The 24,431-nt window shown below is 43.9% G+C and overlaps 1 protein-coding gene across 6 annotated transcripts in view; it reads left to right on the top strand.

Moving 5' to 3' along the window:
- The window catches only part of OSBP2 (oxysterol binding protein 2), a 1,786,946-nt gene extending 1,762,598 nt beyond the window's left edge, over window positions 1-24,348 (top strand). For all 6 annotated transcript variants that reach the window (XM_086943307.1, XM_086943309.1, XM_086943310.1 and 3 more), the window contains one exon: window positions 13,570-24,348. In XM_086943307.1, coding sequence (XP_086799433.1) covers window positions 13,570-13,712 — 143 coding nt within the window. In that variant the 3' untranslated portion in view covers window positions 13,713-24,348. The remainder of the gene's footprint in view (window positions 1-13,569) is intronic.
- The last annotated feature ends 83 nt before the right edge of the window (window positions 24,349-24,431 follow it).

Raw genomic sequence — 24,431 nt, forward strand, 5'->3', positions numbered from 1 at the left:
CTGGCTGCACTGGTGGACGGTACGAATTGCGCGATGGGATATCTAGAGTATTCATCAATTATGGCAACCACATACTTGGCAGAGGATAGTGGCCCATAGAAGTCCATGGCGAGTTCTTGCCACACTCCCTTAGGTAGGTCAGTCATTTGCAGGGGGGCTGGCGGGTCTCCTTTGTTGGTCAGCTGACACAGATGACAGTCTTTCAGAGTGGACTCTACCATTTGGTCGAGGAGAGGAAACCATACACGTTCCCTGAGGGCTCGCTTTGTTGCTACTATCCCTCGATGACCTTCGTGTGCAAGATCAATGACACCTTGCCGCAATTGTTTGGGAACCACGATCCGTTGGTCTCTTAGTATTATTCCGTCTGCGGTGGCAGATAGTTCGTCACAGACGTGTCGGAATGCTTGCATTTCTTGTTTGCTCGCTAGGTCATTGCTTTCTTCTTGAGGATCATGTCTCCACCGATTGGATTGGATCCTGCGAAGCACTTTCTGCAGGATAGCATCTTGTGCCGTGGCTTCTCGGATAGCTTCCATCGGGATAGCGGGTGGCAATGCTCTGTCAGCCACAAAGCGGATGTACTCCTCGGCAATGGAAGGGCCAAAATCCGAAGATGCATGAGGATGACGAGACATATAGTCGGCCGACTTTCAGCCTTCCCGGGTTTGTGGACAATAGTAAAGGTATACTCCTGGAGTCTCAGGCCCCACCTCTCGATCCTCGGAGGCATTTTGGATCTGGGGTTGCCGTAGATGGTGACTAGCGCCTGGTGATCAGTGATCAAGGTAAAGTGCTTGCCGTAAATGAAAACATGAAAATGTTCACATGCCCATACCACAGCTAAGCTTTCCTTCTCGGGTTGCGAGTACGCCTTTTCAGGATCGGACAAGCTGCGACTGGCATATGCAACGATGCGCCGCTGGTCAGAGTCATCGTCATATTGTGCCAAAATAGCCCCCAGCCCCACAGGGCTAGCGTCGACAGTGATTTCCGTCTTCCGTCTCGGGTTGAAGTACGAGAGATTGTTAGCGGACTCCACTGCATGTTTGATCTCCCTGAACGCCTGTTCACACTGGGGGGTCCAGTCGAACGGCTGACCTTGTTTAGTGTGGATGCGAAGGGGGTGACTGATGGTCGCGTAGTCCCGGATGTAGCGGGCACAGTAGCTGGCCATCCCTAGGAACGATCTTAGTTCATTGACATCCTGAGGGCTCTTGGTGTTGTTCAGGGTTGCTATCTTGTCTGGATCAGGCTTCATTCCTGCGCTTGAGAAGATGTGGCCGAAGAATTTTAAAGTGGACTGATGGAACTCACACTTATCTTTGTTTAATGTCAGGTTTGCGTCTAACAGAGCGTGACAAACGCGATCAAGTGCTATATCATGTTCACGGACATCAGAGCCATATACTAGGATGTCATCGCTGTAGTTTAGTGTGTTGGGGATGTGTTGAATAATTTTCCGAATCGCCTCTTGAAAGATTTCTGCAGCCGATGACACCCCAAAGCTCAGTCTCTTGTATCTGAAAAGCCCTAGGTGGGTTGCAAACGTTGTAATATAACGGGACTTGGCATCCAACTCCAGCTGATGGTAGCCTTTGTTTAAATCCAATTTTGAGAACACCCTCGCCCCGTTCAGAGCAGAGATCATGTCGTTCAGGTTTGGCCCAGGATGACGTTCTCTCTCAATTGCGGTGTTGGGCAATCGCATGTCCACACACAGTCTCACCTTGCCAGTGGTGCCTTTCTTGGGCACTATGACCACTGGTGAAACCCATGGGGTCGGGCCATCCGTCCGTTCGATTATGTCAGCGGACAGGAGGTCATGAAGTTCATCTTCGACAGCTTTCTGGAGATGAAATGGTACCCGTCGAGGGTGTTGGGCTACTGGCCTGATCTGTTCGTTAATGTGCAGATGTATTTGACAATCCTTCATCTTCCCTAGCCCTTGAAACAACCTGGGGAACTTGTTGACAATGTCTTGATTATCGTTGACTTTGAAGAGGATCTCAACAAGGCGGAGACCCTCTGCTGTTGGTAGGCTGAGTAGACCGTCAGCTTCCGGACCTTTGATGACGTGTATGACTGCTGGTATGGTGATGTCGTCATGTTGTAGTGTCGTTGGGAATTTTCCCAGGCATTAGAGTGGTCTTTTAGACATCCAAGTAAAGACTCGGACTGGTGCATCTGTCAGTGGCGGCTTAGGGCTCATCCTCTCGTATTCCGTTACTGGGATATAGTTCAGTGATGCCCCGCTGTCTAGCACGAACTTGGTGTCATGATTCCCTACCTTTATGTCTAGACGTGGATATTTTTTTAGTTGGTCAGGGTCCGCAATCATGTTCACATATTCAATGGTATATACGGAGTCTCTGGACGACGATCTAGAGTCTCGGGATGGTGATCTACGTTCCCATCTGGATCTTTGCGATTCTCGGCTTGAGTGAGATGAGCCTGAGGATACAGTGGATTTTCTTGGAACGGCCCTTATGTGGTGTTTTCTGGTGTCCGAGCGGGACAACCTGGTCGGTTCACCTCGCCTCTCTTTGTGATAATCCCCACACATGGCTTCGAAGTGGTTCGTCCGCCCACACTTCCTACATCTCTGACCCATGGCAGGGCAGGCATCCACATGAGGGTAGTCATACCCGCATCTGTAGCATTTTCTTGTCTTTTCCGGTCTTCTTTCTCTCTGCCCCGGTTCCCGCCTTTTAATCTCCGAGCGTCTTTGATAAGACAATGGTTGCGACCTCCACTGCTTATCTTTTGAGCTTCTTCGACTGTTGCCTTTAGCTTGGACGCGACGTACATGTTCATGGCTCACATGGCGCCCAGTTTCAATTGTGGTGGCGTGTTCCTCGGCTTGGTCATATATCCTCGTAATTTCTTCAATCTCATCTATGTTGTGAGGTTTTCTTAGCAGCCGCCTTCTAAGGGTTTCTGAGTGACACCCGTCTATGATTTGCGATTTTATGGCAGCATCGGTTGCAAAGGTGTCAAATTCACAATGCCTTGATAGCCGTCGCAGTCGGGTGGTGAAGGCACTCATCGCCTCATCCTTTCCTTGGCGTGCTTGGTGGAATGTGTGACGCTCATAGTCCACATTTCTCTTATGGAGAAACTTCTTGTTCAGCGCTTCACGCACTTTGTCGTAGGTATCGGCGTCCGCAGTAGGAAGGTCCTTAATTATTTTGTTTATTTCTCTACCTGCCAAGTTGCGAAGTGCGATTAGCTTTTCTTTGTCAACGGTCACTTTAGATCCCTCCATATAATTTTCGAAATCTTCAAGCCACTCTTGCCACATGGGGCACCTGCCCCCTCCTGTGGTTAGTGTTAGTGGTTCTGGGGCCCGCAGGTGTGACCCTCCTGCCACAATGGGTTTGGCTTCATTTCGCTGTGGAGAATTATCAGGAGTCACCATGTTGGTGGTGCGCGCTTCCCACCTTTTTATGCCGTGAACTAGTCTGCCCACTGGTGCTTGGGAGTGGCGCTCGCAGTCGTCTCTTCTCTAGATTCGTTTGGGCTTGCTCGTGCTTATTTATTAGTATTATTGTTCCCCTGTGTTGTCTCACGTTTGATAAAGGTCTCTCTGTAATCTTCGTGTCTCGTTCCCACGTGTTAGACACTCTGCCTGACTTCAAGATGGCCGCCGTAGTTGTTTGCATGCACTACTTTCTCCCTGCTCACTCGGCCCAACACCTTTACTTTGGACTCACCGGCAGTCGTTTTCAGGGGCAGCACCTTCCAGATTCGGCTCCCTTCGGTCACTGCTACAATCAGGTGAGGTTGGGGTGGGCTCCCGCCTTATTTTGCAGAGTCCCGCGCTCCTTCAGCGGCGGCGTGCCAAAACTCACGCATCGGGCGTGAGGTTGTCCGACCCCGGACCTCACTCGGGCTCAGACTTCAACGCGCTCAGCAGCGCTTAGCAGCAGACCTTTGTGGGGGCAGCAGACCTTCGTGGGGGCGATGTCCTCCACACTGAGGCACTTTTCTTTCACTTTTGGGGCTTGGCAGAGTCGGAGTGGGCTCCCGACTTCTGCTCGTGCAGCGCTCACCAGTTCTTGCACGCTTCACGCGTGAGTCGCGTTTCGGCGCGAACAGCGTCTCTTCTTCGAGCGATTCAGCGCTCGGTGCTTCGGCTCCCTCTTGGGTCCCTCTCGACTCCTGGAGGGATAGGGTCACCTGCTGCTAGCTTCTTTTCTCAGGCAGCAACTTCGTCTCCCTTGGGCAGCGTTCTCTTCGCCTCGAGGCTGCCTGGGACGGGGCGCTCTTGTGAGGTATTGTAATTAGTGGGTTTGCCTGATCCCACCCTCGTCGCCAGTTGTCATGTCCCTATTGTAATGAGGACAGACACAGATCTTATCTCAAGAGCTTTATTCAGTACAACTTGTTCTCACCCTGTCCCTACTCTAACTGCCCTTCATCCGGTATGACTCCTCCTCTTCCCCTCACCCTGCTAACTCCGCCCACCCCAACTACTAGACTGCTAACAATGCTATACTGGTAAGGGGACCGGTCCAAGGAAGTGTGGGGCTGGGCCTAGGCACCCTACTCAATGTGGTCGTATAGTGGCTGCCATTAAGTAGGTTCAGGGAGGGGGTAGGAACTCTACGAGTGGTAGGTAGCACTTCGCAGCATGAGAAGAATTGGCAGGAAGGAAATGTGTCAGGAACACAGATAATTAGCGGGCATGAGGCAGGAAAAGCACAGGAGGGGATGGAGGGCCGCTGCGTGTGTTCACCAGTTGGGTAGAAGGCCTGACTCGGATGAGAAGGCCCAAGTGAGTGAAAGGTGCAAATGAAGAAAAGGGCACAGAAAATGCAAAAAGACGGCACAAAAGTACACAGAAGACTACAAATAGTGCAAAAGGGGCACAAATAGCACAACAAAAGCCGAAAATAGCCCAAGGGAGCACAAAAAGAGCACAAGGAGGCCCAAAAAGAGCACAAAAGAATACAAAATAGATGGAGCACGGAAAGGACAAATGAGCTCAAGGGGTGAGAACAGAGAGCAGAAGAAAAGAGGGAGGTGGGAGCCTCGAGACAAAGTGGCTGGGTCCAAATTGGGCTAGACTGGTGTGAGGACCGGTCCAGGTAAGTGAGAGTCTGGGCCTAAGCACCCTTATTTGTTCCACAGCTCTACCCCGCCCTCTTTCTTTACTTTGCATAGAAATAAACTTTTCCCTTCTAAACATAATCTACAAACTCCTCCCCCATTGTCATCTATCAAAATGATGTTGAAACTAGGTTCTGAACATTATTAGACAATAATGTATGCAGATCTGTGATGTAATACACCAGTATGTACACACACATTACATTTCCTTATTCAGATTCCTATGCCCCGTAAGTCACTTCTGTTCTGATCCCACCTGAATATGAAAATATATATATATAGATATATTTTCATATTCAGGTGGGATCAGAACAGAAGTGACTTACGGGGCATAGGAATCTGAATAAGGAAATGTCATGTGCCCTTATTCTGCTTGCCTGACTCTTATAATTTATAGGATTCTGGCTCTCTAAACTGTTGATTGTGCAGAACACCAAAACATTGCATCAGCTTTCGAAATGCATGTGTTGAAATTAGAGCCACCAACTCAAGACACACTCTCTCTAGCCATGAACTGATCACCTACAAATCACTTCATTAAAGATGTTTTTTTTTTACTTTCTTTTTCATTTTTAGTGATTTAAACAACCAACATTACAACATACAATAGTTCGTAGGTATCATGTGCACAACCTCTAGCATGCCAAGGCCATCATCATAATTAAAAGCATTAATATTCTTGACAATCAGGGATACAATATCGGCTTCATCATAGTAAACCATAAGCAAAGAGGTAAGCATTAATTCAACGTGCACACCAGCCCCCTCCCCTCCCTGGTTTTCAACTGCTTCTGTTCCGCTCACACTGGATGCGGTGTCACTCTGCTCGCTCTCCGCTAACTCTGAGTTGAGGGCCAAATTCCACAGCTCTCGCCATTCCATGAGGTCTGCCTGTAGTCTATCGTCCGTGCAATTTAATTTCATGTGTATTTCTTCTACTAGGGTCCACTCCCTGACATCTTTAAGCCATATTTGTATATCCGGACTTCCCTGGTCCATCCAATTTATGGCTACCGTGTGTCTGGCCAGGACCATCATCAGCTGCGCTGCGTCAATTGTATGCTATTTTTTCGTTTTTGGGGTTTGCGTACATGGGCTAGCAATTGGATTGTTTTTTCTTGTATGGGGAGAGCTGTGCTTGTTCGCACCTTTTCTACCACTAGTGTTCAAAACTTCAGCAGCTCAGGACATGCCCAAGCAAAGTGCAGAAAGTCTGCTTCCTCTGCGCTACACCTAGTGCACCTGCCATCATTGTCTCAATGTGTCCATTCAATAGGCGATAGGTATTTAGGAAAGGGTTCGAGTTGGAGTCCAAGGAAGGTTCTCCATAGTGTCTGCAGAAGGGCTTCATCAAGAAAGTTCAGCATACAGTCTGCAAAGAAAGTCCGAAGTCATCTGCACCTTAAGCCAGGACAGTTTCTCATGTGCCGGTTGTCGGGGTTCCTTTCCCAGGCTATGCATCTATCACTAATACAAGAAATGTATCTATTCTAGACTAGCAATACCTGCAAATACCTGCAAGAAAAGCAAGTCGCCAGAATACAGGAGCACACTAAATTATGAAATGAATTACAGGCCTTTAGAGTAAAGAGTGCTATCTTAAGACGTTAAATCAGTGGTGCACATTTAATATGCATGTGCACATTTAAACTTATTTGAATGCAATATTTCTTAGTACTTTTAGTTCATATTGCCTTAGCATACAATGGATAATCAAATCGCACAATAGTAAGTATGACTAAGAACTACCTTGGTAGTACATATATGTAACATTAATGCATAAATTGAATAACTTTTGTCATTTGACTAGTTCTAAGACATTCGACATATAATGATCATTAGGAGCTAATAACGAGGTCTCTAACAGTTACACAGACAATACAGCACATGTTCAGAAATCATGAGTAAGATTTCAGCAATGAAGCAAAGAGGATGGTTTGAAATTACACATTACTAAATTTCATCTTTGTAACATGGAACACACGTCATAACTGTAAATCCTTGTAGTTGCGATGAAGCATATATATTTTGTTATTACATGTCATTCCCTTTATTAATCAACATAAAAGGATTATATTCTATTTCATTGTTATTTTAAATGCATTTCTTATTTAGTTTAAGTTAAACATCAAATATATTTCTGTCGACATTAGTAAACATTCTATATGAGAAACCGTAATTTCTACTGAAAAGACTCTGCAATAACAGTGTCTGATGCAACGTGTGCATGAATCATTATGACATGGAAGGCTCAAGTGCAAAGTGCATGTTCATTTAGTGTGTCGGGTATCATGTAACATGTAAGTTCTTGTGACGTGTGAAGAGTGTGCGACTCTGCACTGCATCACTACTATGCATAGAATGGTAATGATGCTTAAGGTACTGGGGCAAGAGTCCATATTGGCCCCTAATATGTAAAGTACTTTTACACGTTTACCCACAACATGCTAGGCACCTTTATTAATCCATCTTGCACCTTTACTCTTGATATGAAACCACACATGGAAAGCATTCAAAGCTAATGCATTCCTTTTCCCTCACTTGAAAGCACCATTACAAACCCAGTATAAAGTATCTAGCAATTGTGCTATGAACATTGAGGAACATTTGGAAATTGATTTCGTAAGCGTGCTTTAAATACTGAGGAGTTGTGAGCAAAGGCTGAAGCTGGTTAGCTCATTAATGTGGTGGAAATAGTTAACCTTCACTAGTCCTAAAGCCTTGAGCAACCGTCTGGTGCTGGAAAATTGTATTAGTACCCCCATGAGAACCAAATGCAAAAGTTTTATTTTATTACCCAATATATTAAAAAATCATGATGTAAATTGCATGATTTTACGCGGATTTTTGCTAAAATTTTCTTGAAGAGAGCACTTGGCCCCCAGAAAATAGCCAGGCTCACTCAGTAGGCTCATTCACCAGTCGCAGTGTGGGATTTGCCCGTCCCTTTTCCTGGAGTTATAATAGTAATTTAGCTAGAGTGTAAATGTAGCAGTCACACATGCTGGTTTGGGTTTGCCAAGTGTCATTCGTCCATCAAGCACAAAGCCCAATGATTTGTCTGACTTCCATTCTTTCTTTGCTTGAGAGAGCAGCCAAGACGTTTGGTCTACCAGTGGTAGAAACGGAAGGCTTCCTCTATGACTAGGAAGTCGATGAAATCAATCCAGATTCTGGATTACATTTAGAAAGGAATGTTAAAACTAATGAAGATCCCTGCTACAGTTCTGGAGAACAATATATAGCCGCAGAGGCAACAACATTGCGCCTCTGTGGTCATCCAAAGCTGTCTTCCATCATTATAGAAGTGGCACAAAGAAGATACAAAAACCCTATCACACTGGTGTCAATGTCGCTGAACAGTGATGAGAAGAGCATAGATGACTTTCGACGCAGGGTCAGTTCCATAACATTGACACCCACCAAATGGCGATCTCCCTTGCCATTCTGGGACGATATGACCTCTAGAAGTGTGCAACATTTCTCTTCTAGTTGATCTTATTCCTGAGGATAAAAGGAACAAAGCCGTTCTTAAAGGAGTGACCGACACTACCGATGTAATAGAGGCAGCCATGGATACCTGTCAGTTATCAGAAGCTACAGTTCTTACAAGACAGGGTTGGCTAAAGTTTTGCTCTGAGGTGCAAGCCTAGATTTTCTATAGGCCCTTTGATTTTTAGTTTCTCTTTACAAAACATATAAACAAAGGTCTGCAGTTGATAAGAATGGCACAGACCGACTGGTCCCTGGATGATCTCCACTACAGACTGCTTGCCTTTTGTGGCTGTAGCAGATTGCTTTAGTAGCGAGGTTGTTCAGGCCAAAAGGTCAAACAAGGCAGGCAATACTACTCTGACATTCACTAAAATATCATGGTTACATTCTAGGCAGAGGCCAGCAGTATCAATCTACCAGTGGCCTTCTGACAAAAGGAGAGGAACACGCATGTCATGCTCTCTAGACAAAACCAGCTGTGCCAGACTCACTAATGCTGCCCTGACACCACCATCCACCCAGTCTATGGTGGTGTCAGGGATTTCAAACTTTTTATACGATTGGATCAAAATCACATCCAACCACTGAGTGCTTCAGATTGTCTAACCAGAGCACACACTGGGATTTGTCTTTAGACCACCTTATCACCCCCCAGCAAAGAAGTTTCACTTGCATCTTCAAAACTTTTGTGGGAGGCTCTCCTTCTCCTCAAAGGAGTATCACAAATATCCCCAAGGCCCAATGGACTCTCAGCTTCTATTCCATATTATTTCTGGTGAGGAAAAAGACAGGAGATAGAGACTGATCCTAGACTTCTAAAAACTCAACAAATTTCTCACAACACTGTTTACACTCTGTTTGTTTTTTATGATAGCCCCTTCAGGGAGTCCTGTTGCTGAAGGAAGCGGTGTTCCTCACCTCCCTGTATCTAGAGGACACTTACTTTCATGTACCCAAACCAGAGGCAGTATTTAAGATACTTGTTGGCGGGCAGCACTATCAGTTCGGAGTGTTCCCCTTTTAGCCTGAAATCTGTCGCCCTTCGCAGATATTTACCATGTGGCTGACCCTGGTGGCAGCCTTTCTATGGAGTCAGAACCACCGGGTATTTTCATACCTGGGCGATTAGCTAGTGGGAACACCCTCGACGGAGGAAGCCTCAATCTTCACAAATACTTGCATCAACCTATTCCATCAGCTGGGCCTCAAGGTCGGAACATCTACTAGTTTTGGTATAGGCTCCAGTTTCTGGCAGCAGTTGTTCACACACAGCTTTGCGGGTCTTTTCCATCCGTGAAACACATCTTAAAGCTACAGGTTGCAAACATCTGCAGATGGAGTACTATTTCAGCCAGAAGTCACTGCTGGGCCTCATGCCTTCCTGCACAGAACTCATTCCATGCTGCCACCTAGAACTCTTCCAACAGGAGTTGAAACTCCAGTGGCAGAAATGGCAGGGTCTTTGTTCAATGTTGTGAGATTCACTTGCCATCTCAAACTCAACAAAGGTCTTCCATTCAAAATTACAACAATCAGAATCATCATGGCATGACATGTGAGACCTTTGGGGTCTCACATGCTGGAGCGTTCCTAAAGAGGTTGATGGATGGAGGAAGACAAACTCCTCCACGTTAGTGTTTTTAAGCTGTGGGCCATGTGGCTGGGTCAGCAAGGTTTCCGGTAGGGGCTGGTGAAATAAGCCATAATTATTAGAATCAACATCACAATCTCCGTGTATCACAGAGCTAAACAAGGGGGCACTAGGTATGCACCTTGTCAAAAGATTAATATTTATTCTGCGACTGGACATAGAAAACAAAGTGGATATTTCTGTAAAACATCAACTTTGTTTTGAAAACAAACACGCTGATGCCTTCAGCCAGTCCCTGTTGGTCTGCCATGAGTGGGAGTTCCACCAATAACGTTGTGAATGGATTTTCAAGAAACAGCATTATTCCACCCTAGACCTGCTTACCACCCTGTAGAACAAAATCTACAGTAACTCAACAAACAGGAATTGGCAATTGGACTCCAGGGCCTTCTTGATGATGTGTTTGAGCATCTTTGCCATAGCCAACGCAGATAGATTCATATTTATTTGATATTTATATCCTCAGCATTTCACTTGGTGAGCAAGCCATGTGTTACATGGCTTTTTTTCCTGGCCAGGTGCTATACTCAACCCTGTATGTGCCCAACCCCACTGCACACAGCCTTCAACCATGTGCAGCCGTTGTTGGCCCCAATGCAGAGCCTCCATGAATCAATGCTTCCACACCCATCCAACATCTCAAAACCTACTGAGGGGATTTACACCAAGTAGCACAAAGGGACGTATCTGAGTAAGGTTTTATTTTCATGCTAGGGTTGCTGAAATTCCATTCAGCATGTTTTGCTGCTTTGGAGAGTAACTTTTCTTATGGCACTTAACAATGAAAACACTATTTTTTTGACCCCCCATGCTTTCATCTTTTTCATCAACCAAGATCCGCATGAAACGTTACATGCCAAGATTTAACTAATGCTACTTCATGGTAACTTTTGTGCAAATTTGATAAACAGTTCCAGAGTTATTGGTTAGAGAAATATTTTGCCCTCTAGTACCTTTGCCCCTTAACGGATCTAGAAGAAAGTTGGCATACCAATAGAAACCTAAAGCTACTCAACGTTTGCCAAATATTTTGCAGACTAGTCAAACAATTCTATTGTTATTAACAATTGACTCCCACTTTTAACTCCCCTTTTAACAGGGGCCCCCTTTACTGATTTGAATGAAACAGAAAATGTGTTTAGTAAGTTAAACCTACAGAATGTATGCTACATTTAGTGCATGCTCTAAAAACGTACCGAAAGTTATAAGTAAATCAGGAATAAGTAGTTAACCCGGGTGCCAAATACACTTGTGAAAACATGAGTAAGACCCCTCCCCCCCCCCGTCCCATCTATTTATGTTCAACAGAGAGAGTGAGAATGTAGGGTGCATACATTTAACGATGATAATCACACATACTGTAACTTTGGCTATAATTTACGAGCACAACACATACTGTTCAGTAGTTGCTTTATTGTTCTTATGTATATGTTCACATACAAATCTGCATCTTGTTGTCTGATCACATGAATTGCAGTTTTTGGTAACTCTGTAGATCAGCCAACACATTTTTCTCCCAAAGGGCGGAAAGCCTGGGGCTTTTTCAAGGCTGAAGAGCTGTGTACGAATGTGACTATTATTGAGTATCACACTACAAGGTAGCTGTTGGAAATGAAAATTAGAAACGTTTACTTGTGTAGAACACACTGTTGCTCGTGGCCTCTAAGTATCTCTAGCATTAATGAAGTTTAGTGCTGGTCAAAATAAGTAAAAATAGTTATGAAATAGATATTTTGAGCAATAATTTACACATAGATAAAAATATGAAGGCATAGAGCCATAGTCTGGGTTTTGAAAAAGTATGGGGGGTGGTATAGGTCAAACGTGGACAGACAAATGCCGAAGAGTGCCCCATTGTAGATAAAAGGTAATGATTTACCAGATGTGTACCTGACAAGGGTCGTCAACATGTAGACAGGGTCTCTGTAAAGTCGCTGGATAAAAAAAAGGGAACAGAAGCGAAGGCAAGCATGTATCACGCAGTGCCACGAAATGGGTGTGGGTATGGCACTAAGCAGGAGGGAGTGAGGTTTTTGTAGTTTAATACTCCATTTTGGTTACCTTTGTACATCGCTTTTCAGCCTTGAAAATGCAGTAGGATTTCCAGAACGTTAGGGCGAAACTTGTGTTAGCTGATCTACCAAGTCAAGATAAACTGAAACCCATGTAACCATACAACAAGATAAAGATTTCTATTACAAATAAAGCAACTATATGTGTGATTATCACCTTTAACCTCAATTACTATTCACTCTCATTCTGTTAAAAGAGCGTTTTTTGTTTGTTGATTTTGGGCTTATCTATTCCCCACTGAGTATTGGCCTGATTTGTTTGACGGATTTCCATGTGATGGAAATCTTGGAGGTGTTACTAATGCACAACTATCCTAATCCTCAGATAAAAGCCCCAGCTAGAGAAATCTTGTATAATTTCAGATTGCTCGATGATATGGATTGCATTGTCTGTTGGCTTCAGAGAGGGGGAAAACACCTGCAGTTCTGAGTGACATTAACGACAACTCAAGCTTCCGTCTCTCTTTGTGTATGTTTTCCCTAACAAACCCTTATGAAAAGCATTCCTGTTGTTGATAGTCAATGGTTGAAAAAACAGGATAATTAGGAACAGTTTTAACTAACGGACAAGACCTGACATCAGACAGCAATGACTATAGATAAACACCGTGCATGGTACAAAAATATATATAAATTTTATTCAAGAAGTATCTTTGTCATTAAAATGCAAACATTTTTGTTTTGTTTTGTGTTTTTCTCCGTGTATGTGCCTCCACTGTACATGTGATGGTCAATCTACCTATACAGAGTAATATACAGTTTTGTTCATATCACAGTTCAATACATTTCAAAGAATTTCATTATTTGGGAACTGTATGGAGGCTGTTTAAACACACTAATCGTTGCAGTTTAAAAACATGGCTAGATGTAACTGTTTGTTGATAGTCACCCATCTATTATTCTGTGTTGCTAGTTTTGTATCATCCCACTTGCCATCCCCCTCCCCTGTATTCCTGGAGTGTTTAAGCCCCCCATGTACTAAGCTCTGGGAGTCCGCTTATGTCCATTTCCACTCTAGGATGCTTAATAATAAATTAAAACACAAATCATGTTACAGCTTCAAAGTCCATGGTCAGTAGAAGGATGCTGTCTGTTCATCACTCAAAGGTATGGGCGAAGGTAAATCCTACTGACTTTAGGACGGCAGGTGAAGTGTGTAAGGCCACACATTGTGTTACCCCTTCTTCCTGTGGAAAAAAGTTGTTAAAATGTGTTTTTGTTTCGCTTCCACTGCAGGCAAGGATTTCCAAGGTTATCAGCCCCTGTGGTTTGAGCGCAAGTTGGACCCCGTCTCTGGAGAACTGACCTGTGTATATAAAGGCGGCTACTGGGAGTCAAAGAAAAAGAACGACTGGTCTATGTGCCCAGATATCTTCTGACCCCTCCCTCACCGAACTGATTGGCCCAAGAGACTTCCCATCTGGCAGGGAAGAAGGATTCAGAGGTGGGAAAAGCAAGATCAACCACAGACAATAGGAACCTGCAATAAGAGTAGTGGTCCAAGCCCAATGGGTGACACACCCAGCCATGTGAAGGAGCCATGGGATGGACAACAATCCGTCACAGCACCAAACTCATTGTGAGCGTAGCATTAAAACCAAGAACTCAAAGCGACATACAGGGATTCCAAACACATTTTATATGCACTAGCAGAAAAATGTCTTTATTTTCGTTAAGATGACGATTTTTTAGCATCTAATTAAGAAGTAGGACAGAATGAAACTTATTTCCTTTTTCCTGTGATATTTATAGAATGTGTGCCTCACGTTCCTACCTGCTTCTACAACTGGGCATATGTGATCCAAGCAAGCACGAAGATTTCCAACCAGTGACAGGACTGTGGGGATAAACAGCATTTTCTTTTTTTCAGGATGCCAAACAAATCTGCTGTGTTCACATAAGCTTTCGTGATTTTAATATTCTAATAATGACTACACTTTAGGTTACAAAAAACTAGACAAATTGGTGATATTAACGTTTTTAGCTATCAAGATGCACATTTGAACTGTGGCAGAAAGGATGATAAAAATCAATTTCCTGAAGCGCCACCTCACCTGCGTTGGTTGGTTCTGTGCCCTTGATCCTCCATGGGCTTTGGGGTAGGGAAATTCCAGCTTGTAATATCTTACGAAGTTGAAGGTACACAAGGATTGCTAATCGCTTACTCACCACGGGTCAAGGTAACATCTAGCAAGGCTTGTTCGTCCCTTGTGCCAAAGTGTGCTCAATTGAAGGAGGGGCTACATGAAAAGTGCTTCTGTGTCTGTGCTTTAAGGAAGTGCCAGATCGATCAAAGGGCAAATTCAGGGCTGTGTGAGCATTTAGAGAGGGCTAATGTATTGAATATAGCATCTGTTGAACAATAGATCTTAGAGCTGGTGTTGCTTACCATTACTACTGGATACATTTCCTCACACGTTGATGTTATAATATTGCACTGTTAACATAACCCCAATTTCTTACCCAAAGCATACTGCTACAGTAATTTTTGCAGGATAAAAATATGATTACTTGAATTACATACATAAGTGTAATATGCTGTTCTTCAGCATTGGATCTTTCTTAGATTCACATGGGTGAATTATCCCCAGCATCGGTCTGGGAACTTTCAGTACTCAATGTTAACAAAGCAGTATTAAGCACAGGATGTAACATTGAAAACCTCCATAGACTAAATGTAGCCTTATTTATGACACAAACTCTGGCCAATGGGGTGGGGAAGCTCAGGACTCTAAACCTCCTCCGGAGCACCAACCATCACATTTTCTACAATATGTCTGAAGGTCAACATGGAATTCTTTGAACTCTGCTCTGCTTGTCACAAAATATACTTTTTGACCTTTTTCAGTTTCTTCGGGACTCAATTACTCCAAACTGTAGAGGGAAATCAGATTTTGCTCCATTTTCTTTGACTAGGTGGTTGAACCCTTGACCTTGGTAGTTATTGGACTTCAAGATGTTAAGCCATATTTGATTTTTGGGATGAGAATCCTTTTTTTTTTACAGCAGACCACACAAAATGCATTTACTGCCTCCACAAATCTGGGCTTGTCCTCAAAGACTGCTATCTGTGGGATACTCATTTCAAAAACATTTAATGACAGAGAGGGGTGTCTTCCTGTTCCTTAGATTCTGATTACCCAGTACGGGTTTTAGTGTTTAGTGTTTTAGTGTTGCATCTCCTTTTGCTGTGTTAAGGCTAGCCTCTCACTAAGAAACAGGATTGGAACACACTCCACTCCACTACATACAGCTACCCTCCTTTTCGAGTGCTTTTGCAAAACATTTGTAAGGCAGTGACTTGGATTTCAATTCATACCTTTGTCAAGCATTACTGCTGGGATATTCAGTTGAATACTGAAATAGTAGTTGGGCAGCCAGTGCTGCACAATCTGTTTTACTAAGATGAGCCTCATTTCTGTCTATGCTGCTTGCTTATTATAATTAACTGCTTTGGTGATTTTAATGGATGCATATGCCGAGTCTATGAAAGAACAAATGTTGAAGAAGAAAACATTACTTACCTGTAACTACAGTTCTTGAGCGTTGGTACTTTTTTGTAGATTATATGCACCGCCCTCCTCCTTATTCAGGAGGATACCAGTTTGATTCATCTGAGCTATGAAAACCTGACAGATGGATCTCCTCCACCTTACTGGCTAGTATTGGGGTCACAAAATACGGTGTTTGGGTCTTGGAGTCTACGGAAGATTTCACTTTGTTTTCCGTGTTAGTGGCTGTAACGAGTACTGCTGTGTTAACATTGACTACTGAGGGTTCCGAGCCTGACAAGCCTGTGGATCTGTGAAATGCGCCAATGCTGGAGAACTGTAGCTACAGGTAAGTAACTTTTTTTCTTAACATTGTTGGGTGTGAGTAGACACCATGGCCGGAGAGAGTTGAAGCCTTAGTTGGGCAATATTTCCCATTCCCTTCTCAACAGTGGTAATAAATAGCATCTGCATATACTCGTAAAAGGTGTATTCCTTGCTGTTTAATTACGGGGAGGGGTTTCTCGGGGTAGTGAAGCTGTACAGCTTCACTACCCCGAGAAATCTCTGCTTTCTGCTTTGCAAATTCCAAATTACAATCGCCATTCAGAGAAAAAAATCTAAGCCCAATTTCGGAAAGCCCAATTTCTGATAACTTTCTTTCATAGCATAGATTCAGCTCCTTGTGGTCTGGTTAAATATTGTTGCTGTTGCTGTTAAATTCTAATCGAGAAAAAGCCTGCTTAAACAGTATATTCAAATCCGCGGTAGGTAGGTACAGATGCATTTAGCCATGGGAGTTGTAGTCTTGATTCAGTTCAGTTGACCCAGTTAACACCTGGAAAATAATGATTTGGAAAAAGAAATGAAGGAGGTTGAGCAGGCTTGTCAATGTGATATGAAATGTTTGCAGTGTTGTTTGCTTACAATCTAATTTCCTATTTCTTGTCCCCTGTTATTCATTTTATTTAACTGGTATGTTTCTAATACCAGAATGTACCTGCAATAAGGAAATTATGTCACTACTCTATTGTAATAGGTCATTAAAGGTGAGTAGTGTAATAAATTATTACACGTCATTAGTGATGTGACACGTCCAGTCGTTCATGGCAGCACATAGCTGCCTTCCTTCAGATGCTGTGTGAGAGAATGATGCACACTATAAGAGAAAACTCCGTGCGACAGAAGGAAGGAGAAAAATGCAAGTAAAGGCATAGTTCTGGAGCTCTGAGACAGTGTTATGGTGGTTGCACGTCACCTCGATAACAGATTCTGGGGCAAGTAACTGTCTGTCATGTGGGACACTTGATCTTTTCAGGGACACGAGCAGTAAAGCCCTCTCAGGGATTACCAGAAAGAAATAGCAGTACTCCGAGCTAAGCCCGGATGTAGAAAGTGAGGTCGCTCGTAATCAAACATGCCATTAGCTTCTATAAACAAGCATTAGAAATGCAATAGGTCTCGCATTTTTTGAGTTGCCCCGTGAAACAGCCTGAAATCCTAAAACGATGTTGATAGCCTACAAAATAAACAGGCAGATCAGGATGACCAGGAGGAACCACAGACGTATTGGGATGGGCAACACAAGCAAACAATGAGTGAAATCGCCTGGGCGTGACCCAAGCACGCAAAGGCAGGAGCATCAGACCCAATGTACCAATAAAAACCCTGTTTTTCTAAATGGCACAACAACTGGCAATTCATGAGCATGCCAAAAGCTGACTGAGACGATAATAACAGGTCTTGCAGACAGCAAATGCGCGCTGCCTATGCTTGACCAAAAAATTCAAATAAAAAGATATGCCGGCAGTGTTTATCAACAGAAGGAATTTTTCCCAGACTGGTATTTAGTTAGGTGTTGATATTTTAAAAGGCGTTTAATGACTATTATAATTGTGAACAAGGACCATATTTTGCGCAAGACATATTCGTTTTTCACTCAGAAGCCGTTATGTCCTTGGCATGATGCCCCACATCACGTGGGACACCTTTAACCAGTCCTGGCTTTCTTCCAACCACATGTTGCATTCTACGACCCTACATTCAATCTTAGAATTGTAAATATGGACTGTAGTATCCCAACATACAAAATGCTTTTGGCTAATAAGGCAGCACTGGCTGAGGTGCCAAACATAACAAATAGTTAGTTGGAAACACTGTAAGAAATTAGTGGGGAGGTGACTGCAGGTGATGCAGTGGCCATATATTATATGAGATAAAGTACACTCAAATATAAATTATTAGGATATTGTAAATCATCTCACAGTTCCCTGAATTTATAAAGGCATTTGGCCTGTGACCTCGTCCCGCTACAATTTCAAAGAACTTTTCAGTAACTTGCAATATCAAGAATAATTGAGGGCACTTCACCTTGTGTATATTTTTAGCAGCTTCTAGTGAAAAGATGATAAAATTATAAAGGTTTGAGAAAGTTATCCTGCCATTGCTGGGCGGCAGGTAATACGGTGGAAAATCCACCATATGGCCTCTACCTGAACAGTGTTCAGTATTGTTTACCCAGTCTGCACCAGCTATTGTGTCATGCATAAAATGTAGTACACTACAACTACTGTGTTGCATCTAGCTTGGTGCAGAGCTCACTTCCTCTGTAGACCACAATCTAGTGAAGGCTGCATGCCTGCAATCCGCACAGTAAACCTCGATGAACGCACAGTAAACCCCAATGAAGGTTCTGCCTCTTGAGTTATCTATATGTAGTGGAGCACCTGAAGACCCACCTGATGACTGATAAGATGGAGGACTCTAACCATAGTCGCTCCCCACACATCACCGGCATAGTAAATAATGTCTGTCCTCCCTCCCTTCTACCTTCAAACACAAAATTGAGGAAAGTAACTCGTTTCTCCTTATCCTCTCTATCTCATGAAAGAATTAATATCAGCATACCATATCATATACTGATTCAGTACCTGATCCCTCGTCAACTGGACAGACATATAACCGATTAAATGTCTGAACATTTCTGTGCAGCCTTGCTTGAGGTCACGTATACAGGCTTTTCCACCACTTAATTAACTGCTCAATACTGACGAGGATGTGATGTCTGGAGAGATCTGCAGCAAATTGCTGTCATGGGTAGATTCTAACATATTCCACCTTCCTGGTCCTAAATAGTCATGTACTCTGAGCCCCAACATCTTATAATGTCAGTGATAAAAAAGAATAAATATAATGTAAGGAACCTTAGCAAGTTTCCTCACCCGATGTCTCATAATGGCAAGCAAAGAAGTAGGACAGTAGCGCAGTTTATTCAGGTATATCTTTGATTCCTGTCACTCTTTATTTACCCCTGTTAAGTGCCCCAGATCCATGAGATGTCAGTGTGGACAACCTATTACCACAGTCACCATAGAAAATTGGATTGAGATCATGAAAAAGAAAAATTGCCAACACAATTAAGGGAGTGCAGAGCTACTCAGATCTGCCAGTATAATAACAACTGTAAAAATGTGTATCTAATGCTCATACTTCCTCATCCAATATACCACAGAGCAATGTGTTCCATAACATGAAAACCACACCTTGGTGTTTATCACGCACAACATGTAAATACTTCCCACGCAAACTAAAAGCAAAGACCACATCTTTCCAATCACACACCCTACACGATGTAACATGCTATCTCTGTGGGTATGTGCATATGTGCCCCAAACAAGGGCAGTAAGCGATATACATTGCAAACCCTCACCAAAGCAGCATCAATGTATTTTGACAGTTCTAATAACTGTTAACTACAATAAATAGGGAATAATAAGGAAAGAAAATCATTTAATATTAAAATTGGCATTAGAACATTCTATTGAGGTGACAGAAATATTTAGGGGCTGATTTCGAGTCTTCCAGCCACCAGACCCGCGGTGGCACAACAGTGGCGGTCCACTACTTTGCCTATAACGACGTTCATTATCGTATCAGCGGTGCACTGCCTGCTGCTCCATGGCGGTGGTGCAGGTGCGCCACAATGCAATATGCTGTGTAGGGATTGACGCAGTCCCACTCAGCATATTATGAGTTCCTGCACCGCCAGCCATGAAAAGGCTGATGGTGTAGGAACACAGGGGCCCCCCCATCATGGGGATACATTCAGGGGGGCACAACATGTGCCCCCTGTCTGTATCCCCACAATGTGCCAGCATGACATGAACGTCCACGCCCATGCCGTTCTGAAACGTTTTTGCCATTCCCATTATGGTGCCTGTTTTCTAGGCTCCGCCATGGGAAAGGCAAACCAATCAATCAGTCAATGAAGTGGCATGTAAAGCGACACTACTCATCCATAAGGGTCTCAAGGCGCTAGAGTCGGGGCTGTCGCAAGGCACTGTGGTTCAGTCGAAGTGCCAGGTCTTGAGGTCCTTGCTGAATTGGGGCAGTGATGGTGATTGTTTTAGGGGGAAAAGCATGCTACTTATCCATAAGGGTCTCAAGGCACTGGAGACGGGGTTACAGATCTGTCGCAAGGCACTGTGGTTCAGTCTTGAGGTCCTTGCTGAATTGGGGCAGTGATTGCCTTAGGGGGAGAATCATGGTGTTCCAGCTCTTTGCTGTGAGATAGGAGAAGGATCTTCCCCCTGCCCGTGGTCTTGCGGATATGTGGAATGGCAGGTAGGGCCAGTTGGGCGGATCGGAAGTCTCGAGTGGGTGTGTGGAACGAGAGGCGGTGGTTGAGGTATGCAGTTTCAGTGTCATGTAGGGCTTTGTAAACGTGTGTGAGGAGCTTGAAGGTGATTATTTTATTGACTGGGAGGCAGTGGAGGTCTCTCAGGTGGCTGGTGATGTGGCTGCAGCGGGGGATGTTGAGGATGAGTTTCTGGATTTTTTGCAGTTTGCTGAGGAGTATCTGGGTGATGCCGGCATAGAGTGTATTGCCTTAGTCGAGTCTCCTGCTGATGAGTGCGTGGGTGACTGTCTTTCTGGACTCGGTGGGGATCCACTTGAAGATCCTTTGGAGCAGGCATAGCGTGTGGAAGCAGGATGATGAGACTGTATTGATCTGGCGGTTCATGGTGAGCGAGGAGTCCACGATGATGCAGAGATTTGATGCTTGGTTTGTGGGTGTGGGAGGAGGTCCAAAGTCTGTGGGCCACCAGGAGTCATCCCAAAGGGAAGGGTGGAGCCCAGGATGAGGTCTTCAGTCTTCTATGAATTTAGCTTGAGGCAGCTGTTCTTCATCCAGGTGGCGACAGCCTTAATCCTGTCGTGGAAGTTGCTCTTGGCGACTGCTGGGTGTTGTCGGAGAAAGAGATGATGTTGAGTCTGTGCTTCCTTACGATGGCTGCGAGCGGGGCCAAATACATGTGGAAGAGAGTGGGGTTCAGGGAGGCGCCCTGAGGCACTCCACCGCTGATTTCTGTGGGTTTCAAGTGGAATAGTGGTAGCCTGACTCTCTGGGTTCAGCCGGTGAGGAAGGGTCAGATCCATTCCAGGGCATTTACGCAGATGCCATAGTTGTGGAGCCCTGTGCATGGTGCAGTGGAAGACGGTGTTGAAGGCAGCCGAGAGGTCAAGGAAGATGAGGGCTGCAGTTTCGTCTCCTTTGGAGTGGTGGTGGATGTCTGTGGCGGCGAGGAGGGGTGTCTCTGTAATGTGATTGCTTCGTAAGCTTGATTGAGAGAGGTCCAGGATGTGGTTCCCCTCGATGAACTCGGAAAGTTGGGTGTTGATTCCTTCTCAATGACCTTAATTGAAAAGGGGAGAAGAGAGATAGGTCTGGAGTTCTTGAGGCTTCCAGGTCGGCAGAGGGTTTATTCAGCAAGGGCCTGATCTCTGCGTGTTTCCAGTCTTCCAGAAATATAGCGGAGTTGAAGGTGCAGCAGACTATGGGGGCGATGGAGATGCCGGCTGTGTTGAAGATGTGGTTCAGGCAAGGGTCTGAGGGTGATCCTGAGTGGATGCTTCTCATGATCTTGAGGGTGTTGGCAGTGGTGAGGGGATTCTTACTGATCAGGGTCTGCTGGGGTCTGGTGTCGTTGGGTGTGGTGGTTGTGAGTGGGGTGAGTGGGTCTTGGATATCGAGGTTGTAGAAGCTATTGTAGATCTATTTAATTTTGCAGTTGAAGAAGGCACTGAGGTTGTTGCAGAGGTCTTGAAAGGGTGGGATGTCTGCTGTCCCTGTGCTGAGTTTGGTGAATTCTTTGACGAACATCATGCAGGACTTATTTGATATAGGCATTCATATAACACCTCACACAGTAACTTTCAATCGTCCAGATCAGTAAATAGCCATTAAAGAATACAGGTGTCATGGCACAATCCTGGCGCACCCCACGAATTATACCAGCGCTGTTACTTGAAAGTACCTGATTTTAGGAAGAAGTCTTTTTTCGGACAGAATGGTCTAAATCCAGGGGGTGCTGTATCTCTAATTCTTATTAGCCAGTCAAGATTACCAAGTACAAAGAAGTGAAAGTGTCAGAGGTAACCAGGAGTCCTATGTCTTTGTGGTCTTATTTTCATATGTCTGCCCTGCACTTAGTAAGCCTTGTGTGCTAGTGGTCTGCCAATGTTACATTAATCAGGAGGCTTTAACATTTCCCTGCTAGACAAAATAGGTGAACATTTATTTCAATATTTTATCACCATCCTTCTTTACATATCAATATCACAAGCATAGCTTAATATGAGGGAGTGAAATATAAGCAGGAAAGAGATTTAGGGCCAGATGCATCAAAGGGTTTTGCCCATTCTGTGTCTATGGGAAAATGTGTTGATGCATATGGCCCTTTGTTCTTCTGTAATTATGGCTCTCTTTGTTAGACCTTTGAGAAAGGAATGTATACATTGTTTATACATTTAGCCCGTTTTGGAATGTGACAGAGCCCAGGGTGTACTCCATCTAGTATTTTACTCCTAAGTTGGAACTGATTGTTTAAAAAGGTTTAAAAGTTATTATGGAAAACTGATGGGAGTGTGTGTACATAAATTCCCCATCTAAAATGTTGATCTTTGCTATAACTCAAATCGTTCAATAGATTTACACTAAATTGACATCAATGCATAGTATGTTTGAGAAAAGATCCTTTTTAGGGTGTGATGCAAATGCTTTTAATATCTTTTCAGCTGTATGAAATAAAATAAAAATAAAGTCTAGGCTAGAAAGGGTTAATTGTTTGTTTATCAGTGCTTTAGGTTCCTGAAAGAATTCACAAACCGTGTTTGGGAGAAAAAAGAAAGGCAACTACATTGATTGAGTTGAGAGCTGTTCTGCTTTGGAGCCAAAGTCGGCTAGCCCCAAACCAAGCCCTATAGTATTAGGTGAGATGGAATATGATTTTTCCTTTCCATTGCCTATTACAGTACTTTTACAAACTGGGACCTGCGGTTTACAAAACATGCACTGCAAAGCCTTATGAGGTGTAAACTTACCACACGTAGAGCACCGCAGCGTGGTAGAAAATGCCTCAGTTTCATAAGAAAACTGTAAGAAATGTTATGAACACCAATGTCATGGTGTAGGAGTATAAACCTAAGTGCAAGAGTTCTAAAAGGAAGGAAAAACAACAATCTGCTTAAAACACCATTTAAAGTATGGGATTTTTGTTTAAATGGTGGGGGGCTTAGTCAGGTGTGATCGTTAGGGAGTTAAACAATTATTTAAGAATGTTTTTAATAATTTGTGGGTCCTATGATTATGCCTCCTTGGTACTCTTCCGACTATGTTGGGCATCTCCAGTTCCTCAGACAGGCCAACGATAATAGTCGCCAGGCTCACCCGGGCCGAGTGGAAGAGTGACCTCTCCCCCTTTATTCGGGGGTCAGTGACATGCGAGACAGTCACGGTACCTGTAGGCAGGGCGTTGCCCTTGGTCCCAAGTCACAGCCTACGTCTCTTCTATTATCGGGCTTTGGTACAGATGGCTCGTTTGTTCAGTGTGGTCTGAGGTGAATGAGAACAAAAAAAAAACACAATTTAAAGTCGTAGGTATGGCTGTAATTTAATAAGCATACTTGATCCGACCGGTTCAGAAGTGTAATGGTCCAGTGCATTAGTTGTTAATGAACATGAATGGACCCAAAGTTTAAAGGGCCCATCAATGGCTCCGGTAATAGCCACAGGGAGTGATCAGCATAAATACCACGAGGCAGTGAGGATCATCAATTGGTCTAGGTGTTAAGAAGCATCTGTGCACCTAAGCAATACTGAGCAGCATTGGCCCTTACAGGGTTGGTGTAAACTTTGTTAGAAACAAAGTCCATATAAATGCATTGCTCTCTTGGATTTGTGCTCATGCAAGAGTATCAGTAGATTTGAGGGCAAGGACTGATTTTTTATGTCTCTCTGATATGAAGACACTGGGAGAGATTAGAAAAATAAAACTACATTGGAATGTGACAAACCACACTACAATTATAACAGTGAACCATGAAGCAAAGTGACAAGGTGAACTGAAATTACCTATGCTGAAGATGTTAATGTTGCTCGAGATGCTTGGTGCATAGTTTATTTTCCCTCTAGAATTCCAAGTGACTTTAAGAAGAGTAAAGTTTAATTTTTGTTTATCTTTCACACTAAAGTGCCAGTGCGCTACCTCATTTGAAGTGCAGTGCAAGCTTGTGTGCTATTTAAGAAAATATTCTGCCCTTATAACT

Source organism: Lissotriton vulgaris, chromosome 11 (assembly GCF_964263255.1).
Source record: "Lissotriton vulgaris chromosome 11, aLisVul1.2, whole genome shotgun sequence".
Lineage (NCBI taxonomy): Eukaryota > Metazoa > Chordata > Amphibia > Caudata > Salamandridae > Lissotriton > Lissotriton vulgaris.